This window comes from Rhopalosiphum padi, chromosome 1, assembly GCF_020882245.1.
Source record: "Rhopalosiphum padi isolate XX-2018 chromosome 1, ASM2088224v1, whole genome shotgun sequence".
NCBI classification, from domain to species: domain Eukaryota; kingdom Metazoa; phylum Arthropoda; class Insecta; order Hemiptera; family Aphididae; genus Rhopalosiphum; species Rhopalosiphum padi.
This window is the reverse complement of record NC_083597.1, coordinates 34955290-34970752: the sequence shown is the minus strand read 5'-3', so window position 1 is coordinate 34970752 and position 15463 is coordinate 34955290. Positions and strand designations below refer to the sequence as shown.

The 15463-nt window shown below is 24.4% G+C and overlaps 1 protein-coding gene across 1 annotated transcript; it reads left to right on the top strand.

Moving 5' to 3' along the window:
* Positions 1-3110: 3110 nt before the first annotated feature.
* On the top strand, positions 3111-11949 carry LOC132917988 (NFX1-type zinc finger-containing protein 1-like). The gene is made up of 9 exons (XM_060979020.1): positions 3111-3555; positions 4343-6114; positions 7283-7366; positions 7845-8113; positions 8259-8402; positions 9340-9604; positions 9677-9872; positions 9932-10021; positions 11331-11949. The coding sequence occupies exons 2-9, from the start codon at positions 4479-4481 to the stop codon at positions 11371-11373; spliced, it is 2727 nt and encodes a 908-aa protein (XP_060835003.1). The 5' UTR covers positions 3111-3555; positions 4343-4478; the 3' UTR covers positions 11374-11949.
* The last annotated feature ends 3514 nt before the right edge of the window (positions 11950-15463 follow it).

The following is a 15463-nucleotide window of genomic DNA, read 5'->3' as shown; positions in this document are numbered from 1 at the left end:
GAGGTTTCACTGTATATAATAACTTTTAACCAAAATTAACGTTTTTCACTGTGTTGTTTTTATCTTAGATTCGATATTTTAACGATTAGTCCACGGTTAGAATTTAACAATTAGTGTAGGTAGTACATTTGTATACGAATTGGCGCCAAAAAAATTTAAAAAAATAATTATAAATTATAATTCCATTAGGTGGCTTTTTGTCGCTAAAAAAATGTTAATTACTGTACACATTATTTATGATGGTATACATAGCTTTTTGTCGGATGGTGATTTGTCGAATGGCTTTTTGTCGTGCTTCGGAAAGGTTTTACACCGTTTATTGAACTTTTAGAAGAGAACTGTACGCTCTGCTATTAGTAATTGTTACTTCTTTGATTGTATTACACATTTACACTTATTACAGAATGCATTAAAATAATTTACTGTACGAATGAAAATTGGAGAGGGATGATGCTGTTATGGGTAATCGGTCAAAAAGTCCATTTTAAAAAAAGTTGGACAAAAAATCGGGATTCAGTTTTTAGTGTCGGACAAAAAGTACGAAAATACAAAATATTTTATATAACTAATATTATTTATTTTAAAAATTTAAAAATTTTAAAATGTTTGTAGATATTATATATTATACACATTACTTATATCTTTATATTTATTTCTAATTTCTTATTTTCATTTATAATTATATAATATATTACAACATATTAGAACAACAATATCAAAATTTATTTGTAAATAAATACATTTTAACAAACAATGAATTTTATTTTATTTTATTTTATTTAAAAATACGTCAATCGAAACTAAAACTAAAAAAAAATTGTAAATCATAATTATATTAAAAAAATATAAATTTGTTATTATTATAGGTATACTTAACTATACTACTATAGTACTATGTACTAGATATAGTGGATTTCCGTTATATTTGTATTAGTTATACGAAAATATAATAATATGTGTACACTGTACAGTATTTTTTAATTTTTAAAATAAATATTAATTAGGTATACAAAATATTTTGTATTTTCGGGCTTTTTGTCCGACACTAAAAATGTGCTCGAACTTTTTGTCCGACTATAAAAATTGAATCCGGACTTTTTGTCCAACTTTTTTTAAAGCGGACTTTTTGTCCGCGATTCGCTGCTGTGATGGGAGTAGATGTTCATTGTTCGGGTTCTAGCTCCATTTTATTTGATTTGCTATCAAGATTAACAGATTGCTCGATTTGATTCGAAACGGTGAATATCCGTTTTTTAAAACATATTTTTATTGTTTTTGGTGGTGGTTGACTACATTTGGTGATGAGATGGCGATAAGAAACGTTTGGATCCAGACATCCAGTGAAGGTGATGAAACCATCATTTAGAATTGATTGTGTAGGCGAATTAGGTGAGTGATTTTACGCACTCTGTATACCAGACTTTTGAATAATTAGTGGGGTGACAGTTTTAATTTTATTCGGCATAATGGTGTTAGTCGTTTTGATATCGTGAGATAACGGCGAATACATGACCGTACTGATTTATCAGTGACAAATTTAATTAGTTAATTAGATAGTGACTAATGATTTTTGATTTTTTTACTACAATAAGAAAAATCTTTAATTAACCCTGTATTAAATTTTTAAGATTTTTTGGTATGCCAAATGGTTTTTTTCGGCATTTCAAGAAAAAAAATCGAAAATTTCAATGCTCTATAAATAGTTTAAAAAAATTCTAAATATTTTGAGTATTTAATCATATATAGTTAACATAGACATATTACCATTATAGATTAGTAATATGTCTATGATAGATAACGTTAATATAAACATTTGGTGAAAATTTCAAATATTTACAATGATTCGTTTTTGTGTTACAGCAAAATCAAAAAATCGATTTTGTCGAAAAATGGTTATGCGTAAAAATTCTGGTTTTTCCGTAACTATTTCAGGGTTTTTCCTGACGATTTTGAAAGCTAAGAATTTACTTTTGACCCACCAAAGTACCAACTAGATTCAATTTCCTTTTCAAAGAGAGTCTGAAGTCAAAAATCAAAGCACAATTACTACTACAATTACTACTTGATTACTATTGATCGCCCAATAATTTGTTTATACCGTGTTTTCTGGAAAGTATTGCTAAAAATGTTTTGGGTACTTATAATATGTTATATTTCTAAATAAAATGTACCTATTTAATCGTATTTGATAAAAAAAATCTTTATTCTATTGTTAAATTACTTTTTATATTTTATTCGATTCAACACTATTTGTTCTTCAGTACCTGTCAAAGTATTTTTCTTTTTAACTCTACTAGGAACAAATTGTCTAATGTTAGGTAATAGGTACTTTCAAAATATTGAAAAAAAAGTGTATACCTACGTGTACCAAATGATCCGGCTAATAGTAGAGGACTCGAGGTAAAGATGTCGTTAAAGTATGATAGTATGATACATTGATATATAGGTAGAACTACTTGTTACAATGTTGACTGTTGACTCGACAATATAATAGCATAAAATGGGAGATAAGTTTTTTAAATTTTACTTTAAGACTATTTGATCATAATAAAATAAAAACGATCGTAAGAATGTTCTAACTTATTTTTTTATCGCTACCTATTATATAGTTATTAATAAAAAAAAAACTATGATAACTATGATATGGAAAATATGACAAAAAACTAACATGTAATTTTTATAATTTAATGTTATAAGTAAAATAATTTTTTATATAGTAAAAAATTATTATAATATATAAAATACTGTATTTTTCATTTTTTTAAAGAGAGTAGGTGAGATGTCGAAATTACATTTTTGGGACGTAATTTTTCCAAATATGTCTGGATCAAATAACTTACACTTTACAGCATAGCACTACGTACCTAATACCATTGATTTTATAATATATATATATTATAAAATCAATGCTAATACCTATACCTTATAATTAAATAAGTTATTATTAATTATACCTGTGCTTTTACCGATTGGAAGATATTAGTAATTAGGTAAATTTGATTTTAGGACTATTATAACTTTGGAAATAGTAGTTTTCAGGAATAAGGAAACATAGAAAATATTGTAATCATAGACCTATAAACTAGTTTATACCACGATTAAAGATATATCTTTATATAATATCCGTGGTAGCAACCCATAGAATAATATTCTATAATTAGTGGTAATATAGATAGAGAACAGTCCAGTCCGTAAAAGCGGGAATTTTCCAACTTTTAGTACTTTTATGGTCAACACTGTTAAATAAATACTAATATTCCTTGGGTTTTGTTTGATAAATTTATTTTTGGAAATTAATTTTAATTATTATAGAATACAGAATAGTAGTTTCTGACATCTGGCTCTTATCCTCTTATCCATCAATTAATCGCTAATAAAATATTTTACCTGTATTTTATAATTGTAACTTAAATACTTGATATAATTCAATTTCGACCGAACAGTAATATTATGCTTTCATTAAACTGAACTTTCTTGTTAGTTGTTCCTTGTTTATAAAGTACAATATTTAATATTAATTTTAACTGCAACAAAAACACTACGATAAATATTTTGGTAAGTTATAATTTTTTTTTATATAATTGAACTAAACCATGTCATATATTTTAAATCAGTGATTTAATTTTAATAATTTAAATTATTATTATATAATTATAATGTTATTTAATGAGTTTTAAATTTAATTAAAATTATTGAACAACTATGTTAAGCTTAAGCAATTTGAAATATTATTTAGAATTGTAAAAATGTATTTTACTTATTAAAATTATTAAATAATTCTATAATATTAGAATATGTATTTTATATAAAAATACATTTTAACTAATACTGTTAGTTATCATTTATTATTATTAAATTAATTACATTATAGTATGAACCAGTGTCCAGTATATAATGCACTTCTACAAAAGTTGGTAATCTTACCTATACATAGACATACTTATAGTGTTATAACTCCAAGGCCGTAACTGGTGGGAGGGTCCAGGGGTCCGGACCCCCCCTCCCAAAATTTTTAAAAGTAGAAATATTTTAGTGTTGAATATAGTTTATTAACTATACATTTTCAACGTTTATATTTAAAAAAAAATGTTGAACCCCCCCTCCCGAAATTTTTTTTCAATTACGGCTTTGTCTAACTCCTACAGTACTTGCATTCATTGAGATAAAAAAAAAAAACCTATTATATATAATAATATAAAATAATAAGTAAAACATTACTACAATTATATATAATTGCTAAAAGTATATATTACAACATTGAAAATTTAAATAATAATTTGTTGGAATATTTAGTTAATATAATTGTATATTATTAAAATTCATATTTTTATTTGTATTTCAGTTATTGAACACAAAATAATTTGTTATTATGGATGAATACATTTATGGAATATAATTAAATATGAACTATAATATTATCAACAACAAATTTATTATAAACTAAAATTTTACAACCATATTCAAAAGAAACATCGACCATGGATGAATTGTGTGATAAAATGACTGTAATTAATCTTACACCTCATATTATTGTTACAAATTATGAACAACTAGAATTATTGTTAGAATCAAAACCTGAAAAAGTATTTGAATTTCTAATAAATAACGAAGATTTCAAACGCACATTGAATAAATGTGTAGATATTACAGTACTCATACATTTAATGAATATATTTTCTAAAATTAAATCATTGGAATTAATTCAAATAAAATCTACTGTTTTAGAAATGATATTCAATTCAAAATATTTGGAACATTTAAATAATTCTCTAATTGATATTACTAAACTTAAAGATTTAATTAGCAGGGTTAAATTACAAGAATTTTTCATTAATTGTAAAACTATATTAGAACTTACTACAAATTCAAAATCCAAAACACTACTTAATGGAATAATAAAATATATGCAACACATATTATTTGAATCAAATTCAATAGATATTCAAGAATTATTGTTGATAGATGATGACTTGAAGACTAAAAATATGTTGAAAAATGTTGTACATTATGATGTTAAAAGGTGGCCACAATGTTATAAATCCCTATCTATTTACCCCGTAATCAAAGATATTACTACAAAAAAAGTAATTTTGAGTCCAAATATAATTAAAGGAAGTTATGATAATATAGAGCATTACATTGATGTACAATTTCGTTTACTTCGTGAAGATATTTTAGCTCCAATGAGAGAAGGTATTCAGTCTTATAGAATAATGAACAAAATTGACCAAAAATGTGTTACAAAAATGCCAAATATGCGTGTTTATTTTGGGGCAAAGATAACAAAAAAGGATAAGTTTAAAGAAACTTTTTTAGTTAATTTTTTTACTAAAGAAGATTGCTCAATTAATTCAAAAAGATTTATGTTTAATTCACTATTAGTATTTAGTGATGATAATTTTGATTCTATGTTTTTTGCTATAATTATAAAAATGAATCGGAAAATATCATTACCAATAAAAACAATAGTAATTCAACCATTGGGTAATAAAATATCAATTAAATTAAATTCTTCTTATACAATGGCAGAATCTGATGCATATTTTTTACCTTATATGTATAGTATGGATGTTTTGAAGACATTTAACCTTTATAATTTTCCTATGAAATCTTACATTGTGTATGGAAAAAGTAAATCTAAAGTTCCAGCATACTTAAAATATAATTCACAAATATATAATATTAATGGTTCGCAGTTTGATATCTTAAATGATAAACTTTGGCCAGATAACAAGGTTTTAGGACTTGACTGTGCTCAAAAAAAAGCATTTAAAGCAGCATTAACTGAAGAATTTACTGTAATTCAAGGACCTCCTGGTACTGGTAAAACATATATTGGTCTTAGAATAGCCAGAAGTATTATAGAAAATATGTATGAAACGTGTTATACAAATCATGCCTTAGATCAATTTCTTGAAGGTTTAATTAATATCACTAAAAATATTATAAGAATTGGTGGTGGATGTAAATCTATTGTTTTAAAATCTCATGTATTAGCAAATATTAATAATCCTACAGCAAAATTAAGTTTGAGAAATTCATATGTAGTCGGTCTTACTACTACTGGAGCTGCTATGAGACATTCTGTGTTATTGGATCTAAAACCCCCTATAGGTTAGTTTAGATAATATAGTTTTGTTAGTAAATTAATATTAAATTTCATATTAGGCTATAATATTGTATAGATTATAATTTTAAATAAATAAATATTTATTAAATTATAATATCTTATATTGAATATTATTTATTTAATATTTGAAAACATATATTTTTATTATAGATATTTAGTTTAATTGAATCTAATAATGATTAAACCTATTCCTTAAATTATCTTATAATATTAAAAATAATTGAAAATGAGAAATAAAACTACTTAAGTATTTTAATAAAAGCCAAATATGGTTTAAGCATTAGAGGTACATATAACTTATTTGTTATAAGTAAAGACTGGATTTTTGTGCAGCCAACTCCTAAAAAATTTGAAATTAAAATGATGAAATGTGCAAAATCGTGCAAAGACAAATTTTTCATCATAAGTTCTTCAAATTTTATTTTTATAATATAAATTTATTATCATGTGCATTTCCAAGTTTTTTTCTGTAAAATTATATCTTTTGTCACCTAATATGTGTTCTAATTATCAAAACATGAGAACTACGGCTGCTGAGGATAGACTGTAGTACTGTATGTGTATATGCAATCGACAATTGAAGTAGTATTATTACGTTGTATTATATCGATATATATATCCAATAATCCAATACTTCATATAACAACATAATATAGCAATGATAAAGTAGATAGATTTTATAATAGATTATAGAGCAAAAATATTTGTTCAAAAGTACTAATTAATACATTTTTATTTAGAAAAAAAAAACCTGAAACGTGCAATTTTATGTAAAAATCCAAAAATTTGCAATATTGTGCAAAATAAAACTTTTTTTAAATTAATCTACATCTCTTGATTTGGATTTTTAGCATATTTCTATAAGATTTAGAACATGCCATAAAAAATGCAATTGCACAGGAATCCGGTCTCTAATTATAAGATATAATTTTAATTTTTTCTATTGAATAGGTCATGTATGTAAATATATATACATGACATAAATACCAAAGTATTAAAATAAATATATAAAAGATTTCAATTGATTAATGTGTATACCTTTAAAAAAATTAAATACTATATTATTTTTAATTAATTTTGTTAATATAAAAAAAAAATGATTAATTTTTTTATTTGTTTACTAATACCATATTATTGTTTTAAAATTTGCAGTTATTGTGGAAGAAGCTGCTGAAGTCTTAGAATCCCATATAGTTGTATCCTTAACTGAATCTTGTCAACACTTAATTTTAATTGGTAAGTATATATTATTCACATATATTACATATAAATTTATTTATATATTAAAATTAAATCTTAATTTAAAATTTATTTCCAGAAATGTTAAATTTTTATATACTAAGAAAATATTACCTATAACTGTAATTTAATTGTTTGAGTTTTTATTACACATTTTAAACTTTTCAATATATTATTAGAAGGTTGACATTGATAGAACTTGCATTATTTTTTATATGATATAATTATAAAAGTAAACAAAACAAAAGTGGGCAAGTAGGTAACCAATTTTCATAAAATGTCTTTTCTTCTAATTTTCAATTATAAAATTTATATTATACATTTTGAAGAAAGATGTTCATACTTTGAATTTATCAAAACTCAAATGGTAGTCAATGTTTTAAATAATCTTTATTTTTCCTTAAGAAAATATAAGAATACATAGTATTATGTTATGATTAAGTTACTCATTAAAATATATTTGTGTGATTTAAAGGCGATCATCAACAATTGCGTCCAAGAAATGCATCTTTTACACTTGCAAAACGGTTTAATTTTGATGTTTCATTATTTGAACGAATGGTAAAAAATGGATTTCCCTGTTACACCTTAGCCACACAACATCGAATGCGACCTGAAATTTCTGCTTTAATGAAACCTATTTATCCTTTTTTAATGGATCATAAATCAGTTAACCATAGAAGTAATATTAGTGGTGTTAATAAGAATATATATTTTATCCATCACAAAGTACCTGAAGAGAAAGTAAGCAATATTGTTAATTATAAGGTAGTAGTAATACTTAATAATTTAGTAACTAGTATCTATTATTATTATAGTGTTTTCATTTTAAATCTTCCTGACTATTTAACTAATTAAGCAATATATATTTATATGTGTGTTGTAATAGGAAATCGGGTCTAACAGTCACAAAAATATTCATGAAGTAAAATTTTTTATAGAATTTGCCAGATATCTGATAAGTCAAGGCTATCGACAAAATCAAATTACTATACTAGTTACTTATCGAGATCAGCTATTAGAATTTCAAAAGGTAATTCATATTATTCAAAACAGTTTTTTTTTTTTTAAATTTATTATTATGTAACTTGTTTATTAATTTTAGTAACATAAATAATTAATATCTAAAACATAATTTACATTTTTAAGTATTATAAAAAATTAAAGATATCATGAAATATGTCAATTAAAAAATGTTCAAATCAAAAAATATCTTAAGTTAGCACGTTAACTGTAACTTGGGTTGAACTGAGCAGTCTCCTATAATTAACATTTTGGTTTACACATGACAGTCCAAAGAAATGACAAATTTGCTTAAAATAATATGTCATTAATAATCATTGGCTAATGAATGCTAAAAAATAATTTATGCAGCTCCACGTGAAGCTCGTTTTGATTATCGAATAATAATATAATAATGCAAACAATAATAATATAAGTATTATAAGTCATAATTAATTGATTGACTTAAATTTATTACAAAAATCAATTTAATATTGAATCATTTAAGTTTGACTTTTCATATAAGTTATGGTACAAGATGTAATGATCTTATTGTAAGTCCGTATTTTTGGAAAAAATTAATCAATAAATAAAATCAAGTTATCAATGATGTGTCAACACCCGCTGCAGAGAACAAATACCTTTTGTTGATGATGATCAAACTGTGACGGTCAATGTGTTAACTAACAGATAGGAACAAGACATTTTTAAACTGTTTAATTTTATTACAATCCTAATATTTTGCCTAATAGTTTTATGATTTTTAACGTAACAAAAAAAGTAAATTATTTTACTACTACATATAGGTTTTTTTAACACTTCAAGGTTATATAATATCATGTTTGATAAATTAAAAATAGTATCTATGGGTTTACATATATTTTATATAATTATCTTTTTTCATTATTGCTATACAAAAGCTTTTAATACTGTTTTAATTAATTTTTATATAATTTATGGCTTATTAGATTCAAGAAACAAGTTTTTTCTTAGAAGATTTTAGAATTGAATGTGTAGATGGCTATCAGGGCGAAGAAAATGATATTGTTCTGTTGTCTCTAGTGCGCAGCAACATTGATAATAATATTGGGTTTTTACACATTCAAAATCGTATTTGTGTTGCCTTATCTAGAGCTAGAGATGGATTATACATCATGGGAAATATGGATAATCTTATACATTCATCGATTTGGAAAAAAATCAGTCAAACACTAGTTGATCAACAAGCTCTTGGTAGAAAATAGAACTAATATTAAATATATTCCTTTTTATATTTTGAATAACATTTCAAAAATTAATTTTCAGGTAATAAATTGACTTTATATTGTCAAATTCATAAAGATTGGATTAATACAGTTTGCAATAGTAAGGATTTCTTCAAAGCGCGTTGTTTAAAAGTATGCAACATTAAAATGGATTGCGGTCATCACTGTCCATATTTTTGCCATTATAATGATCAATCTCATAAAACCTTATATTGTTGTAAAAAGATTTATACAAAGTAATTTAAAATTATATTTAAAAACATTTAAAGTCATTAACTATTTAATAATTTTCTAGGATATTACACTGTGGTTTCCAAATCAAAATAGAATGCTGGATGAGATTTTTGACTTTTGAATGTCCTCAGAGTCCTCCTATGTCGATAAGGTACACTAATTTATTTTTTGACTTTAATCAACTATTAAATAAATAAAAATAACAGATTTTTAAAATTAATTGTTTTGTGTACATTTATTTATTAATTATTATTCTATAGAATATGATTAATAGATATTTCTCAGAAACATGCTATAATATTTAGCATTTAAAATAGTAGTAGACTAGTAGGTGTCTTATCATACCAATGTATTTTTTTATTTACTTTTGAATTTATTTTTTTCAGCATAAATTATTATTTCATGTTATTGACTGTAGTAGGTATTAATTACTGATTAACATATAACTAATACCACAATATTTAAAAATATTCAATCAATGCATTAATATTAATTATATACTATAATTAATTTAAATATTAATGTGATTATTTGTTCAAACTTCAAGGCTAGATTAGTTCTATACATTTTTAGATAAAGTTAAAAATGATGTAGCATTTTCAAATTTTGTAGATCACAAATTTTTAAATAAAAATGGTTATAGCAATGCAAGAACTACATACATCATTTCTGAATATCCGACTGTTACATCATTTTCAACAGAAGTCATCACACTCTTTTCTGGTTTATCATTATGAACTAACGTATATAAAACAAAATATAAACAAATAATCATTCAATATTTAAAATTTATGTTTATTATTTAATATTTTATAAAATTCTCTGCCACAATTTGTCAAAAATATGTGGAAGTTAGAGATTACTTTATGTATGTATAGATTATAATTTAAACATAACAATTGGTTTATGTTATTACTAATAATAAATAATTTGCCTAATCAAAATGTTTTGTTTTGTATGTATTTTTAGGATTAATAAATTAAATATTAAATAAATAATAACCCAAAATTATATTTTTGTGGTCTTGAAAATGAAAGAAGCAGTAATTCTTAAAATTGTGTATTAATAATTATTAAATTTTAACATAATTTACGAATCAATTTACCATGTGCCTCCAATTCAAATTAATTTTGTATAATAAATATGTAAATCTACATACTTTTTATGATATAATTTTCTACAATATACTTTATATGCTGTTGGAATATTAATTATAGTACCTACTCCTGACAAATTGTGTAAGGGACCTTTGAAAAATATATAGCTTTAATGATACACGGTGATTGAATAAAGTGAGATATTTTAAAATTTCTCAACAATTTTTGAGTTTTAATAGTTTATTATAGAATTCTAAAACTAAATGAATTACATAATCAATATAAATTAATTACCATTTAAACCATAACAATTTTTAATTAGATTTATTAATTTAATATGTATTGATATTTCTTGTTTTTCAGGTACCTATCTACATTAAGAAAATCTAAAAAGCCTATATTATAATTTACCAATCTTGTTTAAATAGTAGTATACAATTCATCATAGACGTATCATCGACATATTAAATATATTAAATTGAAACTGTTGTTAATTTATGAAATAAAAAGTATCTAATAGCAATTATATTCAATTATACTTAGATAATTTGATTGTAAAACATACTATATATATTGTTAATTATACTATTTGAAATCTTATAGATATGTAAGTATAAATTATTTTAGTTTGTAATTATGATATGTTAAAAATGTATATGAGTGCATTTTTTAATATCAAGAAGTTATAAATTATTTATATTCAAAGTTTTTTAAGTTATTTAAATTTGAATTGTTAATCTAAAAGCTTGCTCCCTAAAAATTAATATTATATTTGTATAATCTATCCCATGAAAGAACATGCTCAAATTAATGTTGAATGCATGTTGAATGAAGTTCATCAACTGACCAGACCATCGTATTTCCATGTGCCCAAAACTTGGTGGTAGATATTAAAAGCCAACCAGTTTTTGTTATCATGCAGCACGTTCTTTCGTGGAACAGAGTATAGTTATAAAAAATTTAGTATAGTATTTGAATAAAAGTATTTAAATTTCTAAATTATATAGATTGTACCATTGATTATATAATAGATAATCAATGATTGTACTTTTTACAGTGATCTCATCTTAACTTTATTATTATAATATTTTTATATTTTATTTGTTTTTTACTTACATATTAATTTTAAGTCATTAAAGAATAATATTTTTTTGAATAAATTTTTACTTAATTGAAAAACAACATTGATTTTTATTATCATTTTCGGATGTAGTTAGTTAACTTACAAATAGGCAGTGAAATACTGTAGTAGGTTTTTAAGGAAATTGCCTCATAACCAAAATAGTAGGGAGGAGGTACCATGTGCAATAGATTTAGTATGATAAAAAGTTTTTAATAATATTTACACATTTAAGTAAAAAAAAAAATGTAGATTAAAAGCTGTGGATATATTAGATGGTCAATTGGTAGTTTGCCACAGGTCTAATTTGTTCAAGACGCTACTGCAAGTAGGTAGGTATTTAAAGATTTAACTAGGTGCCTGTCGTACCTATATACAATATATTACTCGTATGTGAAATGACAATGTAAAAAATTACAATAATCTCCATATAAGATAGTTTATACTGATGAGGTTTCTGGTAAGTCATTAACGCTTTTAGTAGAGTACAGTTATATAGGTCTAAACTTAATCCTATAGTCCATGATCAAAAAATCTGTACATATATAAATGGTTTTTACATATAGGCTATTGTTTATATTTACGTTTATAATAATTATAAATTAAACCAATTATTGGTTAGAATGATTAGATAGATTCCGTGTCTGGGGTATAGTTACAGATCAATATCCTGTTTAAGTGTTAAAAGCTCGAAAACTACTCATTCGAATTTGGATTAAGATGCATAAAAAATGTTCTAAAAATATTTGCCCAATAATTAACAAAAAAAATGGAGTTTCTATTTTAAACACGGAAATTTGTATCACAACCATAGCCCTCAGGCGTTCGACCGCCCTGTGATTTTTCATGAGCCGAAACCCAAATCCTCAATCAAATTACTCATGTATTAATTGTTGTAAAAAATAAACCTACCCTAATTACTAAAACCACTTTTAGATAAAAGTTATATTTTTAAAGCTACTTTGAAAATTAAAATAATTCATTGTGTGCATGCTGTAGTTGAAAGTCTATAGGTATATAGTTTAGCGCACGAATTAAGATATACATATCTTAATTCGTGGTTTAGCGTAATAGTGTACAACCGTGTACTGTGTAGTCGTATACCATAGTGTTAATATTATTTATTAAAATGTATAATAAATTTATGATTTAATTGTAATTATGTATTGAGAAATCAATTTTTTTACTTAAGATCATCAATTGATAATATTATTTTTTTATTGTATTTTAACTTAAATGTTGATTCGCCATGAATATTATCTCGGAAACGATTTTTTTACATAGGTAACTACAGTAATATCAGTGGATATTTTCTCTTATGTCAAACTCATGCTGAAAATTCCTATGATCAAATTTACTTATTGTATTGTTAAATATAGATTGAAAAAAAAATTCTCCATAATCGATCATCGTTTTTAAAAATGTTAACGTACATAAGTTGTAATTTCGTTGAAATGTTGAAATCCATTTTTCCTTCAGATTTGTCAAACTTATAGGTAATATTGTATAATAAATTGTACCCATCCAAAGTTATTATGATATACTACAAATATTTCAATATTTAAGTATAAAGTATTTATTCTCTTTTCATAAAATTGGCCATCATCAAGACTGTGAAATTATGAATTTGCATGTTGTTTTTGCGACACCGTATATAATAAAATAGATTTGGCCAAAATTTGTTTTAACTTTTTTATAGTTCAAATACGAAATTTTATTATGCATATTTTTGCATATTTAATGGGCTAGGGCAGGGATGGGCAAAAAAATATTAAAAATCAGAATATAGATAACCTTGTGTTAGGTATTGGGTTTGTAGTGGAGAATCAGTGAGACTGTAAAAGCTTAATGAATGATGATTTTTCCTGTGTTGAAAAAAAACTAAGAGTTGATTTAAATTGCACGGCTTCTTCTATAAACGAACTATCTAGATCTTCTGATTATAATTCTACTAGATTTTTAGCACTGTCACGTATATTACATCACTAATATAAAACCAAAATTTTTATAAGTTCAGTGTAAGCTAGAAAAATTATAATCGATCAATTAAAACTAGGAATACTTCACAATTCATTTTCCGACTATTTTCCAATACTGCTTCGTCAGTTTCGTTTTCATCAAAAAAGATTGTTAAGTTACACTCATCATATTAAATCTTTGTAGTATAGGTGTCCAACTGTCCACATACAAATCATGAAATAAAAATTTAAACTCTTTACCTTATTAAATATTATAAATATATACCTATATATTATACTATATATAATATATAAAATATATAAATAATTCGCCTTGTGACATGCAGCGGTAGACTGCGGCTTTTTCGTGGTATTTATAAACGAAATAGTATGTACTTATTATAGTTATACAGTCACATAAGAAAAATTATAATTATTTTTTATTTTATATTGATCCTCCAAAATTTGCCGCCCCGGGGCAATTGCCCCCCTTGCCCCTCGTTAAACGCGGCTCTGATTGATATATTTATAAAATTATAAATTTTGATTGTAAAAAAATTACTTTCAAAAAAAATATTTGCCTTAAGGGCTAATAATATAGATCATTTTTACTAAAAGAAGTGTGTATGACTGAATAACAAAAATTTATTTCAGAAAAAACGCTTGCCTTATGGACTAAAAAGAGTAGGTAAAGAATTTGATTTATTGAATTATTTATATTTATAGTTATTTATTGTAAGAGCTAGCGAGTAGCGGTTGGGAGATTAGCTCACCGTTACTCATTTTATGAATGTATCCATAATTTCCAATCAATGATGCACACCATGAGGCATAGACATATAATATTATATGTCTATGATGCACACAGCGCCTCTAGAGTGATAGTACTACCCACCAGTGAACTCCCTCCCAAGATGCTTTGAAAATAAAGGTATAATAGGCCAATAGGGAGTATGACCTAGTACCTACTATAAAAAAAATACCAGTACTACACAACGACATAAATGTATCACCAGTCCTCACCAAAAACTAAATCCACACATCAAGAGTACTTATATAATGTATATTTTTATACATTATACATCAAACATAGACATATTAGTATATTAATTATTAATATTAAAGCATTCAAGTTTTTGTCAGACATTTTAAATCAACTTTTCTTAATGTATATTTGATATATTATTATATTTAACAAATAAGAGATGAAATACTATTATAAGTATTAACATATCATGGCCGTAACTAACGGGGGGGGAGTCCAGGGGTCCGCTCCGTTACCCCGAAATATTTTTTCAGTTAGGACCTTGTAACATTAACTTTAACAGTATATATTTATTAAAACTGTAGAACATTAGGATCTAAGATCTAAGACTACTAAGACTAGGTATTTTATATTATATAATTATCGCACTATT